The sequence below is a fragment of the Myotis daubentonii genome, chromosome 2 (genome assembly GCF_963259705.1).
Source record: "Myotis daubentonii chromosome 2, mMyoDau2.1, whole genome shotgun sequence".
Taxonomy (NCBI): Eukaryota; Metazoa; Chordata; class Mammalia; order Chiroptera; family Vespertilionidae; genus Myotis; species Myotis daubentonii.
In genome coordinates, this window is record NC_081841.1 from 28,917,936 (window position 1) to 28,934,561 (window position 16,626).

General features: G+C 37.7%; 1 protein-coding gene across 3 annotated transcripts in view; it reads right to left on the reverse strand.

Moving 5' to 3' along the window:
- Positions 1–3,418: 3,418 nt before the first annotated feature.
- LMO3 (LIM domain only 3) overlaps positions 3,419–16,626 on the reverse strand; it is a 58,821-nt gene continuing 45,613 nt past the window's right edge. For all 3 annotated transcript variants that reach the window (XM_059682308.1, XM_059682307.1, XM_059682306.1), the window contains exons 3-4: positions 16,572–16,626; positions 3,419–6,353 (exon numbers count right to left, since the gene is read on the reverse strand). The exon at positions 16,572–16,626 is cut by the window's right edge and continues 71 nt beyond it. In XM_059682308.1, the coding sequence (XP_059538291.1) occupies positions 6,248–6,353; positions 16,572–16,626 (161 nt within the window). In that variant the 3' untranslated portion in view covers positions 3,419–6,247. The remainder of the gene's footprint in view (positions 6,354–16,571) is intronic.

A 16,626-nucleotide genomic window follows, 5' to 3' on the forward strand; every position in this document is an offset into this window, starting at 1 on the left:
GCATAGTGATTAATCATAAAAACAATATGTAATTATATATGTGTTTTCCGATGGTCTTAGGCAACCCCTGTGAAAGGGTTCTTCCACCCCCAAAGGGGTCGCGATCCACAGGTTGAGAACCGCTGCTAAGGGATCCCAGGAGACTTGCAACCAGGGAGTCATGGGCAGCAACAGCTCGTCCAGGGTTAACCTTCCGAACCTCTCTCCAAGGCCCCCCTTTCTCTGACTTCCCAGCGAGCCTAGCAGACCACCTGGGCTCTCCTGAGGCTTCTCCTAAGCCTAAGCCCTTCCTTGTCTCACTGTCCTGAGTGTCCATTTGCTGTGGTCAATGAACTCTTGCTTGCTTTGCTGCACTGTCTCTTAATTGAAACCTTTCCTTCAAGAAGGCAAGAGCCGAGGTCTCATAGTCTCGCTGGTAGCAGAAGTAGACCATTTGGATAGATAATACCCTTTTAATAACTTGGCTTCAAATGAAGCTATTGTAAAAATGAGAGTTTTCTTTAATTTTCTGACCATTTCTAAGGTCTTATAAGCAGTCGACTTTCAGAATTCTTCATTTATGAAACTAATCACACAATTACCTACAGGCATGTGTTAAATATGACACTGGTTTCAGCCAAATAATGGGCCAATTGCAAACAATGAAGGAAGAGAGGCAGCTCCATTTATAACCGCTGTTTCAGCAGAGCTCTTTTGTAAGCAGAGTGATCTGAGGGTGACTCATTAATTAATTGATGTTCTTTTTTATTATGTGCTATTGAGTTAATGAGTAATTTGTGTGAGATAATTCTCTGAACACATTGATTACCTGAGATATTTTCTGGGCCTTTCAGAGCAATGACAAGCTGAATAGGAGGAAGATTGTATTTGCTTTTGTGTGCTCATTATCAGTAGGTTTGAGATGAGTACAAATCAGTACAAAGACACCTTAAAGTCATCTGAGGTTCCAAGTACCATAAGTCTGCTCAGCAGGAGGTTGAGTGCTCTGGGCTAGACCTGTCACATAGTAGGTTCTCAATAAATGCTCCTTGAGTTCATAGCTCTATTAAAACTTGGCTTTCTATTACCTTAAATTGCATTAAAATCACATTTAAGAAATATCTATAACTAGAGGCCTGGTGTATGAATTCATGCACCAGTGGGGTCCCTTGGCCTGGCCCATGGGATTGGGCTGAAACCGGCTCTCTGATATTCCCCGAGGGGCCCCGGATTGTGAGAGGGCACAGGCCAGGATGAGGGACCCCACTGGTGCATAACTGGGGCCAGGGAGGGACAAGGGAGGTTGGCCAGCTGAGGAGGGACCACAGGAGGGATCCAGGGCATGTCCAGCCCATTTTGTTCAGTCCTGATCAGTTGGACCGATTGGCTGGCCGCCAGCAGCAAGCTAACTTACCAGTTGGAGCGTCTGCCCCCTGGTGGTCAGCACATCATAGAGACTGTTCGAACAGTCAACTGTCTACCCCCTGCACTGGTGGTCAGTGCTCATCATAGCGAGTGGATGAGCAGCCTTAGCATCTCATTAGCATATTATGCTTTGATTGATTGAACAGCCGACCTGACGACGGACTTAGCATATTAGGCTTTTATTACATAGGACTAGAGGCCCGGTGCACAAAAATTTGTGCACTCGGGGGGGGAGGGGGGGCCCCTCAGCCCGGCCTGTGCCCTCTCGCAGTCTGGGACCCCTCAGGAGATAACGACCTGCTGGCTTAGGCCTGCTCCCGGGTGGCAGAGGGCAGGCCCAATCCCTAGGTGCAGCCCCTGGTCGGGCTCAGAGCAGGGCTGATTGGGGAGTTGGGGCGCCGCCCCCTGTCACACTCAAGGCAGGGTCGATGGGGAGGTTGTGGAGCAACCCCCTGTCACACACAGAGCAGGGCCCATCAGGGGGGTTGGGGCTCTGTACCCTGTCACGCACAGAGCAGGGCCCATCAGGGGGTTGGGGTGCTGCCCTCTATCACCCACAGAGCAGGGCGGATCAGGGGGTTGGGGCACCGCCACTCTCACACTCAGGGCAGGGCTGATGGGGAGGTTATGGCTCTACCCCGTCACACACAGAGCAGGGCCCGTGGGGGGGGGGGAGCTCCCCCCTATCAGGCACAGAGCAGGGTGGATAGGGAGGTTGTGGCCCTGCCCCCTGTCACACACACAGCCGCAGGGCGATCAGGGGGTTTGGGTGCTGCCCCCGTCATGCTGATCCCGGTGCCGGGAGGCATATTACCCTTTTACTATATAGGATTGAGGCCTGGTGCACGGGTGGGTGCTGGCTGGTTTGCCCTGAAGGGTGTCCTGGATCAGGGTGGGGGTCCCCACTGGGGTGCCTGGCCAGTCTGGGTGAGGGGCTGAGGGCTGTTTTCAGGCTGGGGGTGACTGAACTCCCAAACGCTCCTTTTTTCCTTTTTTTTTTTTTTTTTTTTTTTTTAATTCTGGGCCAGCTTTAGCTTGAGGCTTGGCTCCAGCTCTTAGGCCTCCGGCTGAAAGTAGGTTTCTGGCCTTTGCTTACAATGTTGCAAATCTGCTGGCTGAAGTTGGGCGTATTTGTTACAGAGTTTCTTAAACTGCCGTCACTGAGGCAACCAAGCCTCATGTTAGTTTCAAGCTGCCTGGCTGCCGGCCGCCATCTTGGCTGACAGTTAATTTGCATATCTCGCTGATTAGCCAATGAAAAGGGTAGCGGTCGTACGCCAATTACCATGTTTCTCTTTTATTAGATAGGATGGTGTTTTTAAGAAAAAGTAATCATCAAAAGGCTTTTGCTAAAACTGTATTCTGTGCTAATGGCCTATTACAGTAAACATGCAGATTGTTTCTGCAACTTACTGAAGTGAACACTAAGCATGTTGAAACTGCATCATTTGTATGAAATTGTTTAAGTGACTATTCTGAGGGTGGTTTGCCTAAAAGGATAGTTAAAAGGAAGCCACTTGTATATTGTAGGTTTGACTGCAGATATAGCCTTCAGCACCCAGTTTCAGGGAAGGCACACCATCTCATCCCTGAAAATGCAGGATTGAGTTGAGTTTTTTGCTTTAATTCATCGTACAGTAAAGAGAGGTTTTGAAATTTAGTCTGCCAACACAGTTGCTTTCAGAAAGATCACTTAAAATTTGTATGTATGTGCAAAATTATACCCAGTAATTGCTACCTTCATTTTGACAGCTTTATTTTCCCCACAAAAGTAAATAGCAGTAAACTACCTAGCTCAGAGATCTTAAGTATAATATTTGGAGAAAGCATTTGAGCTACTTTGTTTATGCTTATGATTTACCTTTTAAAAGCCAACGTCCTTACATACTTTTTTTCTTTTTTCATGCACTTAATGCATGCTTTCTAGATGTCATCTAGATGTTGCCAATTAAGAGCAATCAAATAGTGTCATACCCCTTTTATTAAAAACATAAATCCAAATATTAAAAAAAAATGAATGAAAGAATCCAGCAGATATTTATTAAGCAAGATGAAAGTGAAATTACAAACACAGGTCAGCTTTTAAACTCAGCCAGCATTCTGGTGAACTGGAGGTTCCTGGTCCATCATCAGAGGCAGCCTATGCGTGGTGCACATTAGGAAGGGAGCTCTCCCTGCTTGAGAAATCAAAGCTCCATTGGAGGTGTCCTACTGGAGGCATCGGAAAACAAGCTAAGTGACACCAGGGCTACACAACACAAAGAGGAAAGTTGACAACAATTCAGGGACTTGGAATAGTCAAGACAATTAGCTTAATACTTCAGGTCAAAAATGCTACTCTTATGGGCAATTAGTTACAAAAGGGTCTATTTCTGTCTTGTTTCACAAATTCATAGGGATTAACGATAATCTAAGGAGATTAAGGCCTTAATCTTTAATCCAGGTGAGTAATTTCCTTTGCAGGAAAAGCATAAGAATTAATTCCCAAAGGATTATGCAAAATAAAAGGCAGTAAAAAAACGTGGTTTGGTCTTTGGGTCCCAAGGATAGTTGAACAGTTTGTTCCCAGTTTACAGGTATTTTGACATATTGATCTTAACATATGCAAAACCAGTTAAATATTTAAAAGATCATTTGAAAAAGATACCGACAATTAAAACTGTACATCCACATGAATGTCAAGCAACTCCTAAAGGGGGCTATTGGGGCAGCAGTGTTAGGAAAACCATTTCTCACTATTTCCCCTGCTTCCTGTTGTTGTTCCGTTTTGTTTTGATGTCTTTAGTTTTGGCTATGCAAGTCTTTTCATGAAGCAAATGTAAGGCTCAAAGGCTAAAATAATAGTCATATTATGGGCCTCAAATAGCTATTTTTAAAATTTTTTTTCTAGGTGTACCTCGAATTTGGGAGACATGTGACTTGAACACTCTTAACCATGAAGCATTTGTAAAAATACATATCATTCACTTTTCACAGAATCATTTCCTTAAAAACGAGAGGCAATATCCAGATCTACATGCAGGTCGATAATAAAGCTTTGTTTTGAAAACAACTCAAATCCACAGCAGCGTTACTTGCAGCTTAATATTTTGGCCCCAAACCAAGAACTCAGGTATCACACTTAATTTTCATCTGCAATACATATATTGGCAGGACAAAATATGTATGTAAATAACACTGGGAAATATTGTTTCCTATACAAGTGATCAAGAATAAAATAAAGAAAAAATAAAAACCACAGCACTAAATTTGCTCTAGTAAAAATAGGGTTCATTGTGCCTGCAAGGGGTTAAACTGGTAACATGTAGTTTTATTATTAGGGAACAGAAGCAAAGAAGCAAAATGTGAGCAATCCGAAAGAGGGTGTTATAGACTCATTTTAATTTCTTAAATTATAATCTAAATAATCAGTCTCCATAATTTCTGTTTCTAGAACATTTTCTTCTTATCAGCTAGCACGTAGGTAAGGAAATAATATTTCACCTTTAAAAAGTGGGATGACAGATTTCAGCTTAAGTGTGATGTATACTGAGTGGGTAATTACAGAAAGCAAGAGTAAGACACATCAAACTTTAAAGTGTTCACTTTTAAACATTAAAATAAGTGGCATGTAATACAGAAAAATATATAATCACCAGTTCTCAGCTTTTTATCAATCCCTTTGTTTCTCTCCTTCTAGAAGATTCTATGAGCACTATGTTGCCCGATCAAAAGTAACCTCACTACTCAAATATCATCATAGCGTCAGTGTGCATTATCATGATTTCAGTAGATTCACACTCAAATCCTTTTAGTGCCAGAAATTTATCAGGCCACAAGTTATTAAACACTCAGCTTTTATGGAGCGATCTGGGCAAAATTTGTACAAGAAATTTAATCATTTTTAAGTTATCTTATAATTGTGTTAATACTTTTTTAAAGTAACCCTTTGGAAAAAATTTACATGATACCCAAAGGCACTAGTTCACATAAGGGGTTAATGGCTGAAAAAAACAAACAGCAAAACCATAATATAGGTAAATAACGCGTGCGTGCGCGCGCGAGCGCACACACACACACACACACATACACACACACACAGAGGATATTAAAAGGATAACTGTTAAGCTTTAAAGTTATTCTAAAAGTGGCACTTTTCACGTTGGTATAAAATGAAAGTGCTTTACGATGAAATTTTTATGCATTTTTTAAAGCTGATCTTAACCCCCTGAAAATAGGGGGTTATAAAGAGAACACTGATAGACTAAATCATGGTGGCAATCATAGTGAATGTTGCTTAAAATGCTTTGTGTGTGTCTTTATTTTTTAGTTTTTTTAATGTTGCTAGACTTGCTTTATCTATATGAGTATCATTCGTGAGACTTGCTCTTCAATTTTTTACTAGAAAGTTACAGCTCATTTAAAATAGCTGATAGATACAGAAAGCATAAATATACAGTAAGTTTAAACACTGATTGTACTAAATGCAACAATACAAAGAAGCAAACAGAACACAAATGGTAACACAATAAAACTGTATTACATTTGTGCTTCAAATATTACAATACATTATATACAATAGTCCAAAATAAACATCTCATGCCAAGTGACACAAAAAGGAATAGCAAGCAAAAAAACCAGCAATATGTACATTATGATTTTTCTTTAATAATAAACATTCAACTCTGAACTGGGGCAATATCACTACATACAGATGCAGTCCCCTTTTTATTTCATATATCCATCCTGCTTTCCTATATCTACGCTATTCAGTAGGTTCCCGTGTCAATTCTTATATACATGTGGAGCAAAAAAGATAAAAGAATGTAGTGCTTTGTGTTCTTAATAGGGTGATGTTGATAGATCAGCGAACCTGGGGTGCATAACCTTCTTTCATTAAACCTTCCTCGTAGTCCGTCTGGCAAAGGATCATGTTATTCTTGAGGAAAAATTTGTCTCCGACACAAAATCTGAAAATATTAAAAAAAAATAAAATGTGTTAAGACCATTTCACTCAGATCTATAGATCTGAAGATTTCTTTTCCTAATAATAATTTCACATGGTAATTCCCTGAAGTAGAAAGCTTGGCTTCGAAAGTTCCCTTTATTGTCAACAACTAAAGCATTGTACACGAACTTTGAAATCCAGCTTTATATATAAAAATCATAAGAACATTGAGGAAAATATATAGGACAGCAAAGGTGATTTTTATTTTTATTTTACCACATTAGAAAGAAAATGGAACTGATCTATAACATGGAACTGATCATTAAAACAAGAAGGAATGATAATATTTCACTGTTAGTGATTATGGAAGATTTCATGATTGGCCACTTATCTACTTTACAAAAAAATAAATAAAGGCATTAAAATGAATCAAACAATTAGAAAATAGCCCATTTTAAAGCTTTCCATTTAAAACTTCTTTTTACTCTTTGTTATAAAAATGTGATTAAATTCTAGTAATTCGGAAGTGGTCATTCTAAAGTGAAAGTTGTTTTAGCACCAGACTCTGATGTTGGGCCATATTCCTTTGTTTGTAGCAAGTTTATCAACTATAAAATAGTAAATGTAATTTCTTGGAGCATTTTCAATTAAACCAAAGGGCATAACCTAAACAAAGTTCTTAATATTGATGTGATACATAAACTAGTGCCCAGGAGCTAATTATTATTTTATTCAATAAAACAAAATAAGTGCTCTTTTTGTGTAATTTCCCCATGGTGACACTTTGGATACAATTAAGGTCAGAAATAAATGCTTGTGCAGTTTCTGGTACATTTAACAATAAAGTAACTCTGGGGAGATCTGTATATATTTTTAATTGTAACAATTTAACCTTCAAACAGCAGTGTCTGGTAGAGTTGACCCAGTAAAACTACTGGTAATTATACAAGTTGACCTCACTGACCTTTGATAGTGGTCTCTCTTTATCAGATAGTCTATTTCAAATGATGTTCAAGCAGAAATCTTAGTGGATAAATTAAACTGTGTACTGAAAGGCACCCTTTAATGTCTTGTGAAGTTGAGAGTTTAAATGAGGAGCAGTTGGACTGATTTACATTTGCAAAGATTGGAATGCTAGACAAACAGTGAACCTATTTATTTTCCAACTGGGTAGCTTTGGAAATTTATCCTTATTCTAGCTTAGGTAGATAGAGGGGAAAATGGTGTAATAAAAAGAGTAGATTGAAAAGAATTAGCTTTCCTCTTAAAGAAGATTGGTCTGTTTATTTGTGGAATTTACTTTTTTTTCCTCAGGATTACTGCCTGCTGATGATGTTGATTGAAAATACAGAGCATGTGCTGATCTTGAAATCCTGGAGTTGTGTATGGTCAAGACTATTGGATGCAATGAACATTCAAGTTTGGATTTTAAGCACATCTTCTTTTTATTGCATACTGTAAACTTTAAATATGATGTTTAAAAGTGGTGTTGGGCCGAAACCGGTTTGGCTCAGTGGATAGAGCGTTGGCCTGCGGACTGAAAGGTACCAGGTTCGATTCCGGTCAAGGGCATGTACCTGGGTTGCGGGCACATCCCCAGTGGGAGATGTGCAGGAGGCAGCTGATCGGTGTTTCTCTCTCATCGATGTTTCTAACTCTCTCTATCTCTTTCCCTTCCTCTCTGTAAAAAAAAAAAATCAATAAAAAATATATTTTAAGAAAATAAAAAATAAAAGTGGTGTTGGAATAGACCAGTTTTTGCAGATTATCTTGAGTACGAAGACATGTTGAAGAAAAGGACAGGCCTAACAGCCAATTTAAATATTTAGCTTTTGCCTGGCCATAGTGGCTCAGTGGTTGAGCATCAACCTTTGACCCAGGAGGTCACGGTTCAGTTTCTGGCTAGAACATATACCTGGGTTTCAGGCTCGATCCCCAGTGTGGAACGTACGGGACACAGCCAATCATTGATTCTCTCTCATCATTGATATCTCTCTCTCTCTCCCTCTCTCTGCCTCTCTGAAATTGACAAAAATGTATTTTAAAGATACTTAACTTTAGTGAGATTATATAAAATAGCATGAATAAGATATGTGATTACTGTTCAAAATTTTTAAATTTATGTTAATATTGAAATTTATTTGAACTAAGAAGCCTATAATGAAATATCAAAAGTAAATAAATTCAGTAAAACACTCATGCTCCAGCTGATATTACTGAGTTTTTTTCCCCTGAAAAACAACTAAATTGGAAATACTTTTTCAACTCTATATTGTCTGAAACTTTGCTTTACTTTTTCAATATAATTTTTAACAATCACCTTAATTCTATTCACTATTAAATAAAAACGTGGTGTTTTTTTTTTTTTTTTGTTATGTCCTATTATGTCATTTTTTACCTTCAGAGGCCTGGAAATTTAAATAATTTTTATTTGTAGGTTCATAAACTCAGGTTAATCAGAGTGAGAAAAAATATATAAAGTACATTTCATACTTTTCCTGAGTTAGTTCTCTGAGGGTCAGATAAAACAGCTACATTACTGGATTGTAGGGATGTTATAATAAGAAATATATGAAAGGTAGAGAAGCATATTGCAAGGAATAGGGTTCAAATCTCAACTCTCCACTTAAGATATTAAGATGAAACTTCAGCTTTTCTTATCTCTAATATTAATCACTTTTTCAAGTTTATGATAAAGAGTAGAAATGAAATATGGCTGAAATGGCTGAAATGTCGGTCATTATAATAGCCACTTTTCATAAAGTATTTACCAGGTGCGAACACGAAGCATGTATACATGTGATTACATTATTCTTTTCATCCAACCTAGATTACAGATATTATCATTGACTTTTTAAAGATGAAAAACCGTAGGCTTCTTCCCAGAATTTAAATACCTGCCCACGGTTTCATAGGTAGGATGCATGTGGTACATGAAGGAAAGGAACCAGGTTTCTTCGGATTCAAGACCCATGCTCTTACCTGGAGGCAGTAAAGCATGAGGCTACAAAGTTATCTAGATGTGTTTTTTGGTGTTATAATTATTCATTTTCATAATTTTTTTAAAAAAGGCCTGCCTACCATTCGATGAGATGGTAGTATACATGGAATTCATCTGAAATATTCCTACCTGAATATTTAGTTACCAATGTATTGTCAACTGGATAAAGTACATTTTATGTGCATTTCAATTTATACTTAAAGGTCAGAATGAAACAGAGCATGGGTGAGGAATGTCACAATTATACATCTAACTCAAACAAAACAGCCGGGAAAGCTATGGTTAAAGGCAAATTATGGTTGGGATGCAATTAAAATTGGTACCCTCCTTTAAAATGTTTCAAATATAAGCATGAAGAAATGAAAGAAACATCAATGCAGACATTAGACACTTAACAAAATGATCTAGAACTGTGATTTTGTATGGCAGGCTAATTTCCAATGTTATATAACCGGCTCCTTAAGAGACTTAGCACTTAAAGAAAAAAAAATTTTTAAAGCAGCAATGGCCAGAGAACACTGTTAGTATATTAATAGGTAGGGCTAAAATTCCTGAAAGTAATCATCATTACTTGTGATATAGTCAGTTCAATTAATTTTCCCTTCATTTAGAAAAATATGTCAAGATGCCTAAAGAGATTTTTTAAACCATCTAATCGTGATGTTTTGGAATTAATAACAGATTTAATTTCCAGATATTTTGAAGTGATTCTAGTTGAAATTATGTGGCCTTACACAGTGGAAAAAGTACAGGAAATAAGTGTGATTAATAAATCATCTGTATAAAATATGGGCTTAGAGTAGTTTTGAGCAGGTTATCAAAAGCCTCTGCTAAGAAGCCTCCATGTGTAACATACTTTCTAAGAAATGAAAATGTTAACTTAGTCACCTTATTTCCCCGAGATTAGTAATGGTCGATTATAATTTATTTCCATTTCACAACACTTTAAAAAGAGGTGGGTTCAATACCTATATCCAATGTCTTTACTTTCCCATGGAGCATCCTCAGTTATTAGATACTTACCTTGTTTGCAGTGAGAGGTGCAGGTATACTCACTGTCCCATCGCTTCAGAATTGTGCCCAAATTTGCTGCCTTTTCCCAATGACAGCCCAGTTGTCATTACACACTTCATTCGTAACAATCTTTTCTACACCAAGCTACACTACATGCACCCTGAGTTCTGCTAGAAATTGTCCAAAGTCCGCCTTACTATAACACAACTGTATCTAATCACCTTTATATCCACATAGCCAGAAAATAAAATACCCTTCTTGAAACAGCCCTCATACGGGCTCTGAGTCCACAGACTAAAACCAGACTGCCAAAGTTCAAACCTTGAGTCTACCATTTTCTAATTGTGTAACCTTGAATTAGTTACTTAAGTTGCTTGTACTTCAGTTTACTCGTCTGTAAAATGAGATCAATAATGATACCTACTTAGGTGTTATTTTGAGTTTTAAATGAGTTAGTACATGTAAAACAGACTCCATAGATGGGGGGCAAGTTGACAGCAGTTGGGAGGGGTGGGGCTGGGTAGGGGTGTGTGGAGGGATTGAGAAAAAAAATAAAAGAGAGAAAAAACTCATAGACACTGGACAACAGTGTGGTAATTGCCCAGGGATGGGGAGAGGGAAGAGGTGGAGGCAGGTATAGGAGGGATAAATGTAGTGGAAGGTGACTTGACTTGGGGTGGTGAACACACAATATAGTACACAGATGATTGTGTTGTGGAATTGTGCACCTAAAACCTGTATAATTTTGTTAACTAGTGTCACCACAATAAATTCTATAAAAGAATATAATAAAGCATCTTATAATGCTTGATACATTGAATCAGTCCCATTCAAAAATTATCTATTAATAGCAAAGGCAATAATAAAATGTTTGAATAATGCAATAAAAAAAAAAACAGGCTCAGCCCGTGTAATCACAGGGATAGGCATTTGAATCTTAGTTGCACTAATTTTAAACATGTAAATACACAGAATACATTCACACCTCTGGTAAGTTACTTAACACCTCTGAAAATAAGTTCCCACATCTATAAAGTAGAAAAAAAAGTGCTTTCATTATTATTTGCCAATGATCATCTTTTCATCTTTGCTTAGAATGTTGCCTAGCCAGGGATAGTTTTTCCTTTTTACGATGGAACTTAAATGCTAAACATTCTTCAGTTTCCACTCCTTCCGTCAATGTTCCCTGATCAGGGAGCATTGTACTTTCCCAGAGCACTTATTTATTAGTGTATCATTCATCTACTTTGGCATTTCAAATTTTCTTGTAAGTGTGTAATAGGTTCCCCAACCTGGACAGTAGTGCTGAGGTAAAGTGACCATGAGTTTTATTTCTTTTGATCCCTGTGAAATACCACCATAAATTGTACTATCGCTTGGGCTAGGTGGTCAATAAATATTGGATAAGATGGATTGATTCCAGGATCAAATAGTTTTCAATCACAAAGGTATTTTACATGCAGTGATTTAAGTTTGTACTCATTTCAATTTTCAATCAATTACAATTTCATCTCCTGCTCCTCGCTCCATTCCTCACTACCATCCCTACCACATTCCTGGTCTCATCTCCGAGCACACTGAGCTACTTTTCATTTCCCAAACTTATTAGATGCTCTCACAGCGCCATGCCGCCTTTCATGCTGCTCCATCTGTTTGGGAATCCATTTCCTCACTACTTCCTGGCTTCCTCATCTCCCTGACCCCCGCCCAGACACACTTCCTATATCCCAACTAGTCTTAGGGAGGCCTTTCATGAAACCCGGCACAACAGCCTGTGATGTTTCCCTAAGACTCCCAGCATGGACCTCTCTTCCATTGGGATGGATCTGTGTCCCATCAATCACACTCTCCCGTGAGTCTCTGACGGCCCCTCTCGCCCCAGCTCTGAATACCTTTGAGAGAGAAACTAAATTGTACTCCCCTCTGTTCTTACAGAGCCAAGCACAAAGCTTTTATCCTTTAATAAAAGAAAATGAAATGTTACACAAGTCTACGTATTTGAGTCCATTCCATTACAAACAAGCAGGTCATTTCCTTTTCTTATAAAACCATCATTTAGTTTTACAGTATTTTCGAAAGGGGAGGGAGGGTTATTCACCTTTAAGAGATTAACTATTACACAGAATTTTCCAGTTCTGAACAAGACTCAAGTTATTATACAAGATACCCAAAATAACCTTCTTCTGATTTCCTTTCAAAATAGAGAAGCTGTTAGATTTTTAATTCAGAACTCTATGTTTTTAGCCAGAGCCTTCTAAAAAGGGCAGAGAAGGTATATACTGTACCAGGGAAACCAATTCTGAAAGGTTATTACTGCTAGTAGTTTTTAAACATTCAGAAATATTATGCTATTAACATTTTGATTTAAAAGTTAAGATGGAATGACTGCTAAATAAAATTCATAAACATGTCTGATACGTTGTCAGTTGTCAATAAGTTTTGCTTAAGGGAAAGTGCCTATAAATTACCTTTATGACTTAGGTTTCACTTGAAAAGGTACAATACTATGACAAAGATTCGGCTACTGAAAGTATAGGCCCACGTGGCATATGGCTTTATTAAAGAGGATTTCCTAAGGAAATGTCAAAGTAAAAGCAGAATCTCCTGTGTTGAAAGCCTTCTGTATTGAGAGTAACAAAATTTGTCTGCTCTGCTTGGCTGATGAAGATGAGCTGACTTCCTGCATTAAAGAAGTTTGTCTTGTTGGGGCTGAAGTGACAAGACAGTAACTAAGTGCTAATTGTGCAGAACCAGAACTATGCAGTCCCATTGTGGCATGTAATAAATGAAGCGGACACAGAAATATATTAGGTGCTTTAATAATGATATTAGAATAGTATTTTGCAGCAATAAGAATGTGAACAGTTTTAGAGTCAAAATTTAGGAGTGTTTATCCTACTTGACTGAGTTTTACTGAGGAGACAGGCTTAATTGTGAGTGCAACTGTGTATTTCCATGGTGAAATAAAATAAAATACGATTTGTAAATAGCATTAACAACCTACAATTACTTTGCATCATAATAGAATTTAGCCTGGGTTTAGCGCTTGAATGATGTTTTAATTTTCTGTGTAGAACATGAATAAAACAGGTGAGCCTGCCCTAATAGAAAAATGGACAAAGGGCATAAACAGGCAGTTCCCTAAAAGGAGAAATAGCAAAGCAGCAGTAGGAAGCAAATGAATGCTAATTAAAATTATAATGAGATGCCATCTTTCTATAATCTGATGATTAATTATATGAAGCTATATCCATAAAACTGAACACAAGAAAATTTAAAATACCTTAAAAGAAACTTTAAAATTTTTAAAAATATGATTTTATTGGTTTTTAGAGAGAGAGGAAGAGAAAATGGCCCTACTGGTGATGGAGCCCACAACCCTGGCATGTGCCCTGACCAGGAATCAAACCTGTGACCTTTTGGTGCATGGGATTTCACTCAGCTAAGTGAGCCACACCAGCCAGGGCTTAAAAAAAATTTTAAAGACAGGTATAAAGGCACACCATAATACATAAAAAGGCCAAATATTAAATATTAGGATTATTTGCTGTTACTTTTCTTTAATCTGCTCAAATGTGCCTATAATATAAAGTATATGCTATATATCACTTGTCATATATGTATAAAAATTATAAAGCTGGCTACACACCAAAATATTAAAATATTTTCCCTTAAAATAGTGAGAGAATAGTGAGCTATGAGATGATGTTATTCTTTATCCCTTTGTATTCTCTAAGTTTTCTACTATGAATATATAACCATTTATAAGTAGAAAAGCAGTAAATGTTATTATTGCATGACAGTAACTGTATTATTAGTGGGTTGTATTAGTGGATCAATGTAACAAGTGAACAGAAATATTTTAAATTTACTACTAATACATGTATGTGTATATGTACACACACATGTACACATGCATATAAATGTGTCTACCTTTTTACTGTCTGTATTGATGTGTGGATATTTGTGTTTCTTTATTCATATCCTTACATACAATAAACAACATGTGCATTTGACAATTTATCTTTGGTTAAATGTCACTGTAGACTGAATTAAACTATGTTGATTCCAGGCATTTGTTGGGAAGACTCAAGATGTTGTGAGATGACTTCTTCAATTATTTCCTGGGCCAATTATATACGGCAAGGTATGTATACTAAGTCACATTCTGAATGTCTATTTAGCAAGAGATATTACTGACCTATACATTTTTTAAAATGTATTTTATTGATTTCACAGAGGAAGGGTGAGGGAGGGAGAGAAACATCAATGAGGAGAGAGAATTATTGGTTGGCTGCCTCCTGTATGCCCCACACTAGCGATGGTGCCCCTAACACACGCCTGTGCCCTGAGCAGGAATCGAATAGTGACCTCCTAGTTCTTACGTTGACACTCAACCACTAAGCCATGCCAGCCGGGCTTGAGCTATATATCTTGTGTAAAAACCAAGTTAGTGAAATATTATTTGGTAAAAATAAGTTAGAAATATCAAGGTAAAAGAACTAGTTTTTGAGAACCTATTGTTTTCTTTCCTAATTTCTAATTTCTAATTCCAATTTCTAAGAACCTATTCCCAGTATTTATATAAATTATTTGATTTGATTTTCAAAATCCGTAAGACAAGCATTACTGTCTTCATTTTAAGGGTGTGAAAACAAAATCAGAGAGGTTAAGTAGCATTCCCAAAGTCACAAGCTGATTCATGGTGGGGCTGGAATTTGAATCCAGTTCTCACTGTAACATCATATTCCTTCTACTGCTCTATAGGGCCTCGTAAGAAGGTGCTGCATCGAACAGTAAAACAGCAAATGGCAATAACTGAAAACTGGCCACAACTAATATTTTCTGATTATATACTATGTCCAGGTGTTTTCACACTTGCACGGGATTTATTTCCATTAAAACCATCAAGTGTACTAATTTTTGAAATACATTGTTAATGATGTGTGCATTTTAATATTCTAATATCCTCTGCATTTGTCACATAAAATAGGTACCAGTAGTATATAGTTCCCAGTGGAAATAAAAGTTATAACTTTCAATAAAGAAAAACGGGATGAAGTCATAAGCCTTTCAGATGAAAGAATTCTCTGCAATTGACTAATCCAGCTCCCTGTGTTATTAATGAGAAAACTGACGTCCTGGGTGCTAATATTGGTTTATGGTCAGACATATTATTAGGGGCAAAGTCCAGACCAGAATTTAGGTTTTTAGATATACTGTGTAACACTCTATTCTTCAATGCTGCCTCTCCAATGCTGATTATTGTTTAATTATTAGCTATCTCTGGCCTTGTTCACAAAGAGACTTGAAACAACTTAAAAAGTACACATAAAACAAGGTTAAAATTCAAGATAAGAAATTAAGCCCGGCCGGTGTGTCTCAGTGGGTGGTTGAGTGTCGACCTATGAACCAGGAGGTCACAGTTCAATTCCTGATTAGGGCACATGCCTAGATTGCAGGCTAGATCCCCAGTGTGGGGTCTGCAGGAGACAGATGATCAATGATTCTCTCTCATCATTGATGTTCCTCTCTCTCTCTCTCTCTTCTTTCCTCTCTGAAATCAATAAAAATATTAAAAAACAGAAATCAAGAGGTAAGGCAACTATAAATATGAACAACAAGAAAATACTACCTGCCACAAATCCCTATTTGCCTCAATGCAAATGTGTTTGCTCACAGTAGTATGAAAAAGTAAAGATAGTTTAAACGTGCTTTTTATTTTTTATTGATTTCAGAGAGGAAAGTAGAGGGAGAGAAAGACAGAAACCTCAATGACAGGAGAGAATCATTGATTGGCTGCCTCCTGCATGTCCCCCACTGGAGATTGAGTCCGCAACCCCGGGTATGTAACCTTGACCAGAATCGAACCTGGGGCCCTTCAGTCCACCGGCCAACGCTCTATCCCCAGAGCCAAACCGGCTAGGGTTTAAAGAAAAGCAACAAGGAAGAGAATGAATAATAAGAAGACTAAAAGTTTACAGAATTGATTTCATTTTCTATCACGTCCTGTTATGTGATGGGTTTCTTTCACGTAGAAATGCAGTTTTGAGACCTTGCTCCTCAGTGGTTCGTTTCTGGCACTGAATGAACATTTGCAGAAAATAAAAATGCTGAGAGTAATTGCTTTAAATAAAGTGCACTGGTATACTTCCCATCTGTTAAATAAATAGCCAGAAAAGAGAGCTTTACCGTTTTCTAGGAGACAAAATGAAATCTGCGTACCTCTGATTACAAAGCTGACATGCAAAGCAGTCCAGGTGGTACACATTGTCCTTGG